We start from the raw sequence: 16,337 nt of genomic DNA on the forward strand, positions 1-16,337 counted from the left end.
GGCAGGAGCATTGCCATGAGTTCAAGGCCAGCCTAGAATGTATAGCAAAAATGTTTGTCAACAGCAACAAATCAATGTAAGCATGTATCAACCCATCATGTTGCATACCACAAAGACATGTGATTTTCATTTGCCAATTATATTTTAATAAAAAATTGTATGCACAGGCCTTGGTTTTAATCCCCAGAGGGTTTGCCCACATATACTGGCACACACACTTACATGTTTCCAGCTGCTCCTGGGTAGCTGTGCAAGGCTCCTGGTGGTGCTAACTCTTGGCAATGCCCTGAGAGATTCTGTTATACATTTCTGTGATTGTTTTTACAGTAAATTGTGGACATATTTTAAAGAGGAAAATGAGCTACCCAAAAGATTTTCAATCGTGTTGAAGAATCTCATGAAGTCAGTTGAGATTAGGTAGATTATCCCAGCCTCCCTATTTCAATTCCCACAGCACTTCACAGCGTCTAAGCACTCACTCATCTGTGGTTTTTCTGTTGCCAACAGTCCTTTTTTATTTCATACAGGATCTTACTGTGTACAACTTGCATGGGCTGAGCTTGAACTTGAGATCATCCTGCTTCAGTTTCAGTTTCTTGTGATTAAGCCTTAAATGATATTTATTTATTTATTTATTTATTTATTGCAGTACCAGGGATTGAACTCAGGACCCTGCACTTGGCAGGCAAGTGCTTATTCTACTGAGCTATCTCCCCAGCCCTTCTTAAATGATTTATTGCAGAAATTCACATAAAGGCAGGTCAAACATCTTAAACTGAAAGTCTAAGGAAAGGGTCCATAATGTTCCTTGTCTCCTGGTTCAGCCCATTAAATTTTGGATCTAGCCAATTTCCTCCACACAGAGTGTTTAAAGCACTTATGAATACACTAGCAGAGTTGTGGCTGAGACATGGCATCTCTGAAAGGGAGGGAGGAAACCAAAAAAAACCTACTTTCATTGGGGAAAGGAAGGAGGTTATATCATTAGAGGCCAAACAGTAAGACCATCTTGGTACAAACAATCATTCAACTTGAAGGCTCCATGAGAACAATTACTCCAGCAAAGGCTCAGCTGGAATGGAACCAAGAGCCAAGAACAGAGACTTAAGTATTAGAATCATGGCTTTAGATCCCAGCACATCTCTTTCAGGATGCCTATAGAACACACTGCCCCACTTGTCATCACTCTACACCTGATCCAGTGAAAAATGTGGATTTAAACAGATGAGGTAGTACATGCCTGTAATCCTAGTACTCTGGGAGGCTGAGGCAGAAGGATTATAAATTCAAGCCCAGCCTGGGCAATTTAGTGAGACCCTACCTCAATACAAAAGTGCAGGAGATATAACTCAGTGTAAAGGCCCTGGATTCAATCTCCAGTCCTGCAACAGAAAGAGAAGTAAGAGACAGAGAAAAACAGAATGAGGAAAATTGGGGGGGGGGGCAAAGTCAAAGTTATTCAACTTAAACATTTTATAGCAAATGTAACAAGTTCAAAACAGATTTCTTGAGAAATCTAATACACTTCCATCACTACTGCAGTGGTTAACATCAAGCTGGAAGGAGTAGGTGCATATAGACGGATCACTGAGATAACAGCTAGGCAAATATTTGTTTTAATATGAATGTGAACATTCCATTTTTTAATTGTTTCTAGGAATTTTTGTTTTTCTTGTTCTGTCCCTGTTTTTATTTTTCCCTTTTCTCTTTCTATGTCTCCTTCACCAGTTTTCCAAACTTAACATAATCTTTTGTCCTCAAGCCTTGCTTCTAATCTTCTTCTTCTCCTCCTCCTCTTCTTCCTCCTTTTCCTTCTTCTATTTCTCTACTTTTCCCCCTAACACCTTTTAAATTTTCTCCCAAGGGTAAAATTGCCCTATTGGGGTCATACATAATATACACAACTTCCTGGGGTTTTTTTAGATTTTGTTATATAACCACAAATATAGTTGATACAATTAGAGTACTTAAAGTACTTAAAATACTATAGACTTGTGCAAAAGAACCAAGGATTAGGCAAGAGGGATTTGTTCTAATAGTGTTTGTAAACAGGATATCATGTCTGCATCTTGTACAGCAATTAACCACTAGGAAGAATGTATGCAATGTGTTAATTATTGAAACTGTCCTACCAATTTGGTTTCAAAGTGTCTCAATGCTATTTGTTTCTCAATAAAATTATGGGAAAAAAGAAAGAAAACAAAAAAAAATACATTGCAAAAAAAAAAAAAAAGAAATGGAATCCATGAAACATTCAAACAGATATCTAGGAGATTAAAAATTCCCACTGAAAGTATATGTAGCAGAATAAGCTCATGTGGGTAATAGAATATTAGATATAGTAGACAGGATACAACTGATGATCATAAAAAGAAAGTAAAGTAGCAAGAGAACATGAAAAATCAATGCAACATCTGTGCTAGTTGACACAAACAATAACATAAGATTGATCAGAGTCAATGAAAAAGGAGATGGTGCAAATGCCATTAAAAAAAAAACAACCTCTGCTCACAGAAGTAATAGCAGAAAACTGTCCAAGCATGGAAAAAGAATTTGACATACAGATAAGTGAAGCATACTGAACTCTAACTAATCATGATAAAACAATCTATACTAGGCATATAATAATCAAGGTTCTAGAAATTCAACACAAGAGCAGAATATTAAAAGTTGTCAGAAGAAAAAAAACCCAAATCACCTATAAAGGAAAGCTCATCAGAATTATGGCAGACTTCTCAACACAAATCCTTAAGTCAAGGGGACCTTGGAGTGAAATATTTCAAGCCCTAAAAGAAAATAACCTCCAACCCAGGTGGGTATACCTCACAAAACTATCCTTCAGAATTGATGGAGAAACAAGAGACTTCTATGACAAAGAAAACCTCAGGAAATTAATGCCCACCAAACAGGCATTCCAAAATGTTCTGAAGGACATTCTAGAAAGAGGTAATGAGGACTGTAACTCCATGAACCCCAACAAAATGAATTCACCAGACAAGTAATTAAATGGCAGGAAAAGCAATAACAGGAAAACAACATGACAAGGATAAGTCAATACATATCAGTTATAACCACCAATGTGAATGGTCTCAATTCACCAATCAAAAGAAACAGACTGGCAGAATGGATCAAGAGGCAAAATCTAGGGGTTAAAAGGTAGGAGAATGGGGGAAAAAGAAACAAGTTATATCATACATAGGTACAAATTCTCTATGAACTTGTACATATATTCACTAGATATACCTAAAATGTACCAAAAAATAAAATGTACCAATAAAATCTGATTTAAAAAAAAAGTAGAAGCAAGATCCAACAATATGTTGTGTACAAGAAATACATTTAATTCAAAAAGAAATTCACAGACTGAACGTCAAAGGATGGAAAAAAATATTCCATGTGACAGGAACCAGAAAAAAAAGGGGGGGTAGCTATTTTATTTGCAGACAAAGTAAATTTCCAGCCAAGACTGATTAAGAGAGACAAAGAAGGTCACTATATCCTTGTAAAGGGAACAATCCAATAGGAAGACATTTACATAGCCCCACTCTTCTCCCTCTGGTCCAGTGGCTCCTAACCAAAGCAATTTCTCCTCAGGGGGCAAAACTGAAAAACTTCTAGTTATCACATTTGGCAGGAGTTAGAAAAGTGCTAGGCATCTAAGTGGGCAAGGGCCAGAGGCGGCTGCTGCACAATGTGCTACAGCGATGATGTGTACCTCTGCCAGAGGTCTAGCATCCTAGGGCCACCTGAGCTTGAACTAGGACCTTGAAAACCATGATCCAAAACAAATCTTTCTTCTTGTAATTGAACTGTTTTGACTATTTTATTATACTGACAAAAATCTGACTGATACAAGTATAGAATTCTAAAATTGGGAAAGAACTCTGGAGATTTTCTAATCTAAACACAGTTGGAGAACCAAGGCCCAGAACAATCAAGTCATGTGATCTGAAAGAAATGATCATCAGTTGGCCTGGAATTAAAATCATCTTTATATACCCCAAATGTGTGGTACACACAGGTGTTGAGTAACTAAACCAATATCTTGTTCTTTAGGTGTTCTTTTTCATTACAACATATGATTCAACACCAAAGACTGTCATGAAGAGTTATTCATACCATATACACTCACCTTGCTCAAAAGAATACAGAAAGGGAAGATGAATGTAACACATTAACAAGACCAAAAGGTTCCAGTTTTTCAGTTGTTTCCAGGATAGCACATACCTATGAAAAAGTTTCTAAATCAACAAATGAACTCTCCTGTGAGGAAAGTGACATATATACCTCTCTCTGCACAGCAATTCATGGCCTTCTGATCTTGTCAGAAAAGCCCAACCAAAATCAAACAGGGAAAATCAGTCACTTTACTGAATCACAACCAGAACTTTCATCTTAAACAATGAATAGAAGTATGTTCTAGTATTAAAGTATAAATGGTTAGGCCACTGGCATGTTGAATATTCATCATCAAAATAGCTCTGCTTTAGGGAGGGAAAGCAAAAGGTAGAATTTGTCCTTTCATGAAGAAAAGATTCACAAGCCTATTTCAAAATCTATATATTTCAGAACTGACTCTAACAAGATATACAGGTGAAAAGGCATGGCAAAAATGTCAGCCATATGAATGGAAAGATCCTACACAGAATATTATGCAGAGGAATCAGGACAGGTCTTTAGGATAGCTTCAAAAGAGCCAAGATAAGATTCTTCAAGACAACCAGACCTGTTTCAGTGGGTGCAGGAGAGCTTCTAAAACACTGCAGGGTTGTTATTAATTTTTATGCCACCTGTGAGTGGTGTCTAAACATTTACTCCCATCCCACTAAAAGGGTAAAGACTGCTAGTACTGCCTCTTATTTCATACCACTACTACATTTCTTCCAATATGATGCATCATACTAATACCTCCCATTAAGAAGGCACAAGACTATCTTCGTGACTGGCTCCACTTTCAGTATAGGAAGCACACAAATGAAATGGTGCCAAGAAGCAATGACCACAGAATAACCATGAGATTCACCTGCTCAGCTTCCTGCAGTGACACAAGACTTGAAACATATGACTTAATAAAGATGGCAGTCAAAAGTAAAACAAAAATATGACCTGAACACATTAACAGAATATTCATGACAGAGATAAAGACACTGTACATTAGGTATACATACACACAGATATTTAGACGCAGTCCTCATTCAGTCTAAAGAAAGTCCTTGTTCAAAAAAAAAAAGGCAGTAGTTAGTAGTTATCCCCTTTCTACTAGTGTAGGCCTTTAATCCACCTTTCCAGGAATGGACTTAAATAAAAGAAGACTCTGTGAACAAAAGAGGCTAATCAATGACACAACAGTATTCCTGAACATCAGGCATATAATGTGATATGCTGGGCCATTCTGCTGTTACATGAACCATAAAGCTGTCTCTGCAGTCAAATCCTTGCATCAATAGATATTTAATGCAATTAATCATTTCAGAATGACAGTCTCTACAGCAAAGCCATTTCCAACCCACAGAACCCCCATGGTAGACAAGCACTATACAACTGAGTCACCTCCTTAGCCCTACAACTTTTAAAATTAGAGGGTGCCATCACTACACAAATCTGAGTACATAAATAACCCCATCAGCCTAACAACATCACAAACATTTATACTGTACTATTACTTATAATACTGAAAAACTAAAAACGAAAATGTCCAACGATTGGGCTATGGTTAAGTAATAATGATGTATTTTCATAATAGAATACAATAAAAGTATTTAAATACTGTAACATCATGAAAATGCTAATCATAAATGTTAAGCAACAACATTAATATAAAAACCATTGTGGTATAAGTTCAAATAAGTAATAGATGATAAGGATTATGGGAGCTATCTCTGGCATCATTCTGTTTTTCATACTTTCCAGTGATTTTTTTCTGAATATAGATAATTTTCATAGAAAAGATGAAATCTCTGCTTTTTAAAGAAATAGCATTTAATGTTTAGATAAGCATGAAGAACCTCCCACATTCCCATTCCCCCAAATCCCATAAGACAAAAAATAACTAGTCTGGGAGTCTGTTTCTATGGCAACACATTTTCCCCCTCTTTCCCTTAAATGTATGAGAAGACTAATAAAATTGGAAACTATTTTTAAACTCTACCATAAATTGGACTGGATTTGAGTCACTTGTATCAGGCTACTTTTGTTCACATTGGGCTCAGAACCCAGGAAGTTGGTTGCTCAGAGGGGCTAAACTGGAGTCTTCCTGATTCTAGCACTGCATTTAATGAAGCTCTCATGCCCTATTATATAAGCTAGGAACAGAATTCATAGAGCAGTTGTGCTGTAAGAGAGACCTTTTCTCAAATTTCTCCTCTGTCTGCAACAGTTCCTCTAATCAGATTCCTTACCCCTACTTTCAAAACAACAAAGTTAATTCCTATTCCAAAAAGCTATTCTTTGAGTAAAAATATTTTTTTCTTTTTTAGATCAGTGGTCATTCTCGAATTGCTTTCCATTACTTCTGTCATTTACAGCTATTTTGAACAAAAACTTCAAGCTAAGAACAGTTCATTTCCTTCCTCTTTTTTCTCAGAGGGCTCATGTCAGCTATCAACAACAACAGAAAGATAGCAATGTCCCTTTCCCCAGAACTTTATCTAGCAGCATAATATGTCACCAGCTTACACAGAAATTTCTGTAAGAAATTATTTTTGTAAGACATTTAAAAAAAAGCTGTTTAAATAGTATTAAGGCAAAACTGTAACTCAAAACCAGCAACACTAGAGAACTCATTTCTAAACATTTGGGGACTTCCAGTTAAACAAGAAAAGAGGAATTAGACAAGAAAATTTACTGTGTGTGCATGTCAGGCAAACAAGGTGAAGGAACACTGTAGTATTAATACGTAAACCCACATCTATAGACGTAAGCTCTGTAGTCAAGGCTTGGGAAACTTATGGTCTTTCATCATCAGCAACTGCAGTGGAATCCAGCATGATTTTTAGAAGAAAAGAAAAGACTATTTGTTCAAATCATTAGGCTAGGATAGGCCTATCAGCTACAGGCCTACCTATTCCTCCTGCATTGGCTTTACTATTCTCAGTACATCATAAAACAACAGGATTTCATGTTTGTTTTTTTAACGAAAAGAAATGATATGAAGCCTGAAGAATCTAGTTTTTATTTTGGACTTCAAAATTTCTTTTTGGAAGGCTTAACTTGATTAACATACATATATGTATTTTTTTCTCTCCAATTGGCTTATGATATTCAATACACAGATAAATTGTACTTTGCATGTACTTAAAAGTAAACCAGGATATTTACAAGGAGTATACAAATACTGAGGATAAAGAAGGCTCTGCTTAACAAAAATTTTACAAGAATCTCTTAAAATTAATTTAAACTGAAAGCAGCAGAGATAATAAAATTCTATTACATACTACCCAGCGACATACTACAATGGTAGGATCCCAGGGCAAATTTCAGTCACACAAGAAGGAAGATGGGGGAAGAGGAGAGCTGGACAAACTGAAGACAACCAACAGGGCAACCTGACGCTGAAGGACGGCCACAGCTGAAGGTAGCTGAAGGTAGATTTGTCTCATCTCTGGGGATTTCCACTGGGGAGGGACCTGCTGTTCAGTCATCAATGGCCCAGCATTCATAAAGCCTGTGGGAAAATACAGGATCCAGAAGAGTGGGGTAGGGAAGGAGAAAGTTTGGAAAAGGGAAAAGTCAAACACAGTAGTGAAAGATTATAATTATTAAACATGAGGAAGATATATCTGTCAACCTGAAAAGAACGGTAGTCTGGGAAGCAGCTGAATATGTTTTTTTTTAATACTAACATTTTAATTATATCTATGAATTACAATAATCCCTGCCAAGAGGAAATTAACTTTTTGTAGAAAAGTGAAAAGCAATGAAACCTATGTGTTGTTTACAGTGATTCTACTCAAATAATTAATGTCCCTTATCTGTGTGGCCTCTGAAGAAAGCAACAGCCCAAAAAGAGACATACTCACACTGCACTGAAACATTCTGCTGGCCTAGTTCCACCAATTCCATTAAGGGCTCAAATGCAGGTGACCTGATTGACAAAAAAAGCACTTCTAGAAAGCACTAAACTTGTACCACAAACTCAAGCACCTCTATAATCAAGAAGAAAACTAGTCACAGTAACTTGGTAAGTTCTTCCTTTAAATGGAGCAGAAGCAGCATTCCTTTTACACAAAATATTTTTCTGATCTAGCGTAGATGGAAACAGAGCCAGGAAGTGATCTCAACTCCTTTACCCAAAGGTGGGGTGGGGACTATCAACCACCAACTAATAAGACTAGAAAAACTCAGCCAGGTATAAAGATGCATACCTGTAATCTCAGCACTCTTGACAGGCTGAGACAAGAGGATCAAAAGTTGCATCACAGATTGGGCAATGTAACAATTTAGCAAGACCCTGTCTCAAAAGTAAAAATAAACAAATAAATAAATAAACAAACAAATAAATGGCTAGGGATAGAGCTCAATGTGAAGGCCCTGGGTTAAATATCCAGTACTGGGTATGTGGGGAGAGTTAAAATGATATGCAGCACAAAGAAAGTTAGCCCCATCACAACGATCTTAACTATCAATTAAAGACAAAACTGTACATGGTTTCAGGCTGTTCATCTTCCAACTGTAGGTAGGACAGTTCAATGTAGATATACTATGCCTAAGTCTTCCCAGAATTGACAGGGTAGGAATTTATTTTCTGAGTAATCAAAAGATAAATTGCTCCTGGAAATGACCAACAGTCAAATACACATTAAACAGAAACTAAATAGCTTAATCATACACCCTAGTTACACAGGCTGTTATATTACTTCCTGGGACTAAATGCTGTTTCAGCAACAGATTCACAAGGCTGTCTCTTTCTCAAAACCTTATCTCAGGGCTGGGCATACAGCTGAGCAGTATAAGCACCTGCCTGACAAGTGCAAGGTCCTGAGTCTGATTCCCAGGACCACAACCCCTTATCTATTCTCCACAATCAGTCTAATAAGGGGAAAGAATTATGTCTTGAAGACATTTTAAGTGGCTTTGTGTCTTTGCCTGTTAGTGCTTCCATCCTCCCTTGCTCCACTCTGTCACAGGGAGCTATATCTCCTTGGCTCCCATGTCAACTGATTTCTGAATAAGTTCCTTCAAAGGGAGGTAGGGTGGGGATAAGAGGCAAGAAAAGGCAGGGTTTTTGCTCTTACATGGCCTAGGTTTCAGCTGCCACGGACAACTTCTCTTTCCATGTCTCTAGTTCACACCAGTTGGCTAAGGATCATGCCCTTCTATTTTCCTTTAGGGTAGAGTAGCTCCCAGGTATCACTAGTTCGTGCATGTCTCTTTGGTCCTTGGTTAGTTTCATAGTACTTATATTAACTATAAAGTCTATTCCCTATATTCTTTCTATTTGTATGACCTACAGTGGCATTTCATTTCCCTCACTGAGACCTTCAAATAGGGACCTTATTTATTTATTTCTGTATTTTAGGGAAGGGTCTATAGGGTGTTCAGGGTCTCACTACTAGATCGGATTCATAGTGATTCTCCTGTTTACAACCTCCCAAGTGCTGGGATTACGGGTGCGCCACCATGCCTAGTCTCAATTGCCATCTCAGCGTGCCCCAGGGACAAGGTGTGCACAGCAGGCCCAGGGATCGAATCCCCAGCCCCTGCACGTGCTTGCAGGCACTTTAATCAGCTGAGCTATTTGGCTGGCCTTCAAATAGGGACTTTAAAACACATTTGAAAACTTATTTTTCAGAAAAAAATTTTCCAAAGAATTAAAGCAATTATTCAGGTAATGATAAAGATTTCTTCTAGTAAGGAACAAAAGATTTGGATAGAATCATTCAAACAAAAATGTACTGACAGCATGGTCCTGTCAAGCCCTACTCAAGGGAAGACTACAATGACAAAACTGGCCCAATTCCTCCCCTTGTGGACTTACCTTCTACTGGATCTATCCTGTGTGGTGAATCATGACTTTGAAATAATACTTGAACTGTCTTTAATGATAGAGGAATTTGGTAGAAGTGTATTAACATTAAGCTATTCTACTTTATGTAGATTTGATCCCTACTTTCTCAATGTGGTATGCTAAACTGTCAGAGTTCCAGGTGACAATATAAAACTTCTTCAAAGTTAGTATCTATTTAAACTGGGCAGCTGTGCAAACAGAAGTAATCATTGTGGTAATGGACAGAAGCAGATACATAACAAAAGTAAGGCATTATATGTTTAGACTGCAAAGATACATGTGTTTCAGGCAGATTCCTGCTTAACATCTTCACAGCACGTATCATTTGGAGGAAGAGAGATTGACTCAGTTGTTGTTGTTTAATTTATTTGGTACAGTGTCTCACTGCACAGCTCAGACTTGTAATGATTCTCCTGTTTTCAGCCTTCCCAGCGCTGGAATCACAGGCATGCGTCACCATGCCCAGACTCAGGCTGGCTCAGCGCACATGGGGGGGGGGGGGGGGGCAGCGCAACACGTGGTGCTAGGGATCGAACCCTGGTCCTTGCACTTGCCTAAGCAGTTGCTTAGTCTGTTGAGCTATCTCATTAGCCCCTGACTCAGGTTAATGAGCTACTTTATTCCTTCTCAATGACACAGGTAGATTTCATCAACATAATAAAGCTAGCTACAATGTACATAATAAGTAGCCTGTCACAGTCTTCAATTGCATGACATTATTCCCAAAATGGAATTTTCAGGAAGAACAGGAACAGATGACTCATGTGGTGAGTAGTTATACAGACAACTGTGCCCAAGAAAGCTGCCACCTACATACCATAATGACATCAAATGAAAAATGCAGACAGAAAGAGTTTTCTGATTCAAGTAGAAACAAAGATTAGTGCAACGTATACCCAAGAGAGAGGTAAGGCTCCAGTTACTTGATTATAGAGCCTAAGCATTTTATGTAACAAATAACATATATCAGATACTCAAAACGTAACCTGCTTGAGCATATGACCATGTTTAGCCTCAAGTATCACAACACTGGCTCCAGAAATGCCATAGTATCTATGGCTGGCACCTTCGTTAGAGTTTTCTAAGATAAGTTAAGGTACCCATGAAGGTAAATTCCCATGGAGAGCTTGTGGGCACAATATTCACACCATTTTTACTACTAGCAAATCAGAAAGCATTTCATGCCTACAATACTTACAATTTGAGTAAGCCGTTGGACCCATGATACTATGTGCTTCATAAACACAGAGCATCTATAGAGTGATACATTTTCAAAAATCTCAATGCCTTTAAGCCAGTCAATTGTGGAGCTAGGATTTAAACTTATTGGTCCTTACTAACTGCTAAGGTCTACCTCTCACCACTTGCTAAAATGCAGTCAAAATACATACATACATCCCCCCAACATAAACACACATGATACAGCACACCCTGGATCTCTGCATTGTCTCCTCTTCCTAAAATTCAAAGTCTCCTAACCTCACCTAGCAAAGTCCTTCCTGGCCCCCAAATTATGCAGCCCAGTTTGCCACATTTGGAGAAATCATAGGGGTCAGCATATCTGGAATGCAATGGATAAGCCTTACCTGAGAAAACCACCTTTGTGATCATGTTATCTCCCCTGCCAGGTAAGTATTGAAAGTCCTTCTTTATCCTTTAAAATACAGTCTAATTGTTTATTTAAAATGGTGGCTTCCTGAGAAAGACATGTTGGCCTTCTTCAATGCTTTCATTTCTCCTTGTACAAGAAACCACAATAATGATTACTATGTTACATCATTTTTTTTTTTATTGTAAAGTCCTTGAAATCCAAGACTTTATCTTTGAACCAGTATGTCATGGTACACGGACACAAAACAGGTGAATATGAAATATTTTCTGAAAGCATATATGTAGTGTGGGATCTTAGGCTTATAAAGAATTTCCCCCTAAAAAAATAGTATTTTTGTACCCTTTTTTTCATCATCACAGAAAGATATTTAAAACACACAGAAAACAGTAAATTATCTCCCAAGGAACAAGTACATGTTCATACTAAGAGACAATTTAATGGAGACTTTGATAAATTACTTTCACTACAACTATGTCAATCTAACCATGACTGACAAAGTAAAGCTCATTAGCTGTAAAACCCCAAAAACTTACTTAATCTTATCTAGAAAAGGCTGTTTAAAAGAAGCAAAATTTCTTCTGTTATTTATTTTTTAAAAAACATTGTTTTTAATCTTTTATTTGGTACAGGGTCTCACTATGCAGCTCAGACTCATAGTGATCCTCCTGTCTCAACCTCCTCAGTGATGGGATTACAGGCATGTGCCACCATGCTCGGTTTCTGTGGCCAGCAAGGTGAGCCCAGAGTTCCAGGGTCTGCATAACATGTGTTACCAAGGATCAAACCTGGGTCCTTGTGCTTTCCAGGCAGGTGCTTATACTGCTGAGCTATCTCCCTAGCTCCCTTCTGTTGTTTAGATCTAGTGGAACTCTTTTTAGCCTCTCAAAAGGTTCCAGATAGAGCTAAAATAATGAAAAATTTATATAAAAGTTTATGTTCTAAAGAATGATACTTAACAAGGATTAAACTATTGATAGAAAACAAATGAGAGGCAAGCTAAAGATTAATTATAGAAGTTAAAATTTAGAACTACCACTAGAAAATCTCCACACAAAGAAATTCCCTGATCTAATCTTTCATACAAAATAGAAAATCAGAAAATATCCAGAAGCCATCTATCCTCAAGGGTAACATAAAGTACATTTGCAAAAAAGTTAGGCCTCTCATATACAGGAAATGGTTTTGGTTTAAAGATTAGGGAATTACCAACTGAGTGACTGTATCTGTGGCTTCCAGGAATGAAAGTATTATAAATGAATAAAGCCAAAAAAGGAAAATAATAAAACCAATATAAAATAGGATCAACATTTGTAAAAAGAAAAAAATGATGTTTATATTTGAGTTATACTTTATAAGGCACTTTCTCTTTCAACTGGGAAAATGAAGGTGAAAAAGTTAAGTGGCCTATTGAAATTCACAAACCTCCCCATAAGCAAAGCAATGTTTAGTTAGATATTCCTCCATGAAGTCTGAGAACCCTTCCATTAATCTGCCTCTAATAACCTGAAAGGTGGGCTTACAATGTTGTGAATAGGTCTGGGACACTTTCTAAGATGAAACTAACGCGAAAAACCACCTTCCAAATCACCTAGGAATCTCCATTTCAGGATTCAGGATTTTACCATCAATAATGGTTAATGAACACTACAAGCAAGCAGTTACTAGTTCTCATTAAGAACAAATCTTTATGACCTGATCCCCAATAAGGCTATTAATAGAGAGCAAGAGAAATATAGAGGAAGTAGTGAATCAAACTCTCTCTTTTATATGCTCTATTTTAGTGGAATAAGAATAAATGTAAGAATAATATGAGAAATGGAGAATTATTAATCGTCAAAGTGGTATGTGATCCTCAAAGGTAGCAATGCTCACTCTAGTGGGTTGCTTTACTGTGAATCAAGCTCTATCAATCAAGGACATAGGGAATTAGGGTGAAGCCAAAGCACATTCCTAAGTTTTTTTTCATTTGTTTGTTTGAGACAGGGTCTCACTCATGATCCTCTTGCCTCAGCTTTATGCTGGGATTACATGAGTTCACCACGGTATGCAGCACATTCCTAAATTTTAAAATGACTCTACTGACAAATATAGCACAGAATATAATAAGAATAAACCTTTAAGAAATTAACCAACTCAACACAAAATGTTTCTAAAGTACTTTTTTACACTGAGTTTTTCCCAGTGTAAAAATGCAGGATGAAAAGTTTGAGGATCTGATTTCTTAATGGCACACTTCATTTACCTACTAGTAGAGGTCACAAAAACATGCCACTAGGTGTCTATCTTAATGCATCATTTCTGTCCTTCTTATATAACCTTCAACTACAATAAGTGGTGATCAAGTGAAAACACTGATTAAGCAGCTACTTCAGCTTCCTTGAAATAGGTAAATAAAAATATATCTGAATTTTTGTTGTATACTATATACTCAATATGCTGCACAGCAAACAATCCTGGCAAATCCACCATATAGCAACAAAAGTAATTAACAGTCCCCCAAAATATAACAACTTGCATCTGTAAATGTCAAGCACAAACATTTCACTAATAACCAAGCTTGCCTATCATACTAATTTTTAGTTGTATTAAACCATTCATCATTGAGGGCAAAGGAAACAAAGACTAAATGATTCTGCCAATTTACAATAATCCTATTTCACCTTCAGAAATGCAATCACCATGGAAGCAACGAATTTGATGAAATTGTTTGCTTCCTTTTCTCCTTCTGTACTACAGCCCAAATTTGCTAGTTTCTGTCAACACACACACACACGACCCCCCCCCCAATGCACTCCACAAGCCAGGGCTAGGCTATCTTAGAAATCCGCACTATGTCACTGCATAAGGCAATGTTCCACTGCACATATCCTGGAAGAAGAAAGCCACCTAAAACTCTGTCAGATCTCAGCTGGGCTGTAAAATGACAGGAGTTGCTAACGAAACAACAGGCAGCAACAATCATCACCCTTAAAAAACATTTAAGCAGTTTTCCTCTCTGTCATCTCCCTGTATGCCTTCTATCTCCCTCACACACACACAGGCACACGCACAATGCAGTTCATCCATAGCTTTGCGAGTGAGAGACTGTTACCTCTAGACTGACAGCGGGCAGAGTACTGAAATACATTCTCACTTGAACACACCAGGCCACTTCCACCCCCACCCTTACCTCACCCCGATTCTATCCTGCTCTCTTCCCCCACAGACACACGCAAGACCGCCCACACCAAACCGCAAGCATGGTTGGCTCATCAGCCAGAGCAGCAAGCGCTGCCATTTAGAGATGACTTGGGCGCGCTGAGCCTGGGAAGCCCCCTATTCACGGCGCGGCCCGTGGGAGGACCCCTTGCCCACTGGCCGGGAGCGACGCGCTACCTTTAGACTGGCAGTCCGCGCAGAACTTGTTATCCTCCTCCAGCAGCAGGTTGGCCAGGACCGCCTGATACCGGTCCACGTCCTTCACTGACTTGCCAGTCATAGCCAGGGTGCCAGCGGGGGCAGAGGGCGACTCGCCCCCCTCGCCCCCAGAGACCCCTGTCCCAGCCCGAGGTGAGGACTACCGGGCCCCAGCCCAGAGCAGCTCCCTAGCCAGAGAGAACCTGCTCCTCCAGCCTAATCCCGAGCCCCCGCTCTGTCAGCGACGTCCGAGCCCCGCTCCGCAGTCCCTCACGGTGATGTCCCCTGGCCGGCTCAAGGAAAGGCCCGGGTCCGGCGGCGGCTCCTGGACCAGAGACCCTTGGCCTAGGAAAAAGGAGACCTCGGCCTGCTGGGTGCCGAACACCGAGACAACCCCCAGCCTGCCTTTTCTGCTGACCGCGAGTTCCGCACCCCAGTTCCCAGGTAGCTGCTGTCCGCCGGGCCACAACCTCCACCGCCTACTTCCGGCAGCTCTTCCTCTCCTCCTCCACCCAGTCCAGCCCGCGCATGCGTCCCACTCCCACCGCGCCGCCCTGGGTTGGTCCCTCAGCTCCTCTTCCCGAGAACCAATCCCAAGAGGGCTGGGGGCGGGGCTTTTGGAAGGCGGGAGGACACGCCCCTGCAGGTCTTTGGAAAAGAATGAATGGAGCCTTGCTGGAAAGGAGGGGAGGAGAGGGAGTGGGAGAAAGAGAAGGAAACTGTGACATTGTCTGAGTTCTTACTGTGGTAGCGGTTTACATAAATTGTCCCAATATTATCCTCACTACATCTCTGAGTTAAGTAGCTATCATGTTAAGTAACCCGAGAATTGAGTATACCACAGTCTTCCAGGTAATTCTTTCCTTGAGCCACAAATAGAAGGATCCAAGCCCCTACCCCCAAGATAAGGGGACAAGACACTTTCACTGATTTTCTTTCTTCTTTTTTTCTGGTGTTTTCAGACAGGGTCTTTCTAGGTAGTTCCAGTTGACCTTGAACTCACTATGTAGCCGAAACTGATCTGGAGCTCCAGTGGATCCTCCTGCCTCAACCTCTGGAGTGCAAGGGCTATAAAGCCCCTGATTTTCATAATTCCTGGTCACTCCTGATTCCTGTTTTCAGCCTCCTCAGCGCTGGGATTGCAGGCCTGCTTTTACTGACTTTCATTAATTCTTTCCTTGTGAGTACTTGTGACTACTGCACTCTTGAATGGGGTGTGTGTGTGTGTGTGTGTGTGTGTGTGTGACTGAGGTTTGAGCTTTCACACTGACCTACATCTGCAGCCTTTAAAAAACAAAAAAAATAGGGGCTGGGGAGATGGCT

General features: G+C 39.4%; 1 protein-coding gene and 1 pseudogene across 1 annotated transcript in view; both read right to left on the minus strand.

The window, feature by feature from the left end:
• Smap2 (small ArfGAP2) overlaps window positions 1-15,519 on the minus strand; it is a 54,555-nt gene extending 39,036 nt beyond the window's left edge. Inside the window, exon 1 of the mRNA XM_004645967.2 lies at window positions 14,994-15,519. Coding sequence (XP_004646024.1) covers window positions 14,994-15,096 — 103 coding nt within the window. The 5' untranslated portion in view covers window positions 15,097-15,519. The remainder of the gene's footprint in view (window positions 1-14,993) is intronic.
• LOC111813952 lies at window positions 11,509-11,642 on the minus strand (annotated as a pseudogene).
• Window positions 15,520-16,337: the final 818 nt, after the last annotated feature.

Source organism: Octodon degus, unplaced genomic scaffold (assembly GCF_000260255.1).
Source record: "Octodon degus isolate 3935 unplaced genomic scaffold, OctDeg1.0 scaffold00245, whole genome shotgun sequence".
NCBI classification, from domain to species: domain Eukaryota; kingdom Metazoa; phylum Chordata; class Mammalia; order Rodentia; family Octodontidae; genus Octodon; species Octodon degus.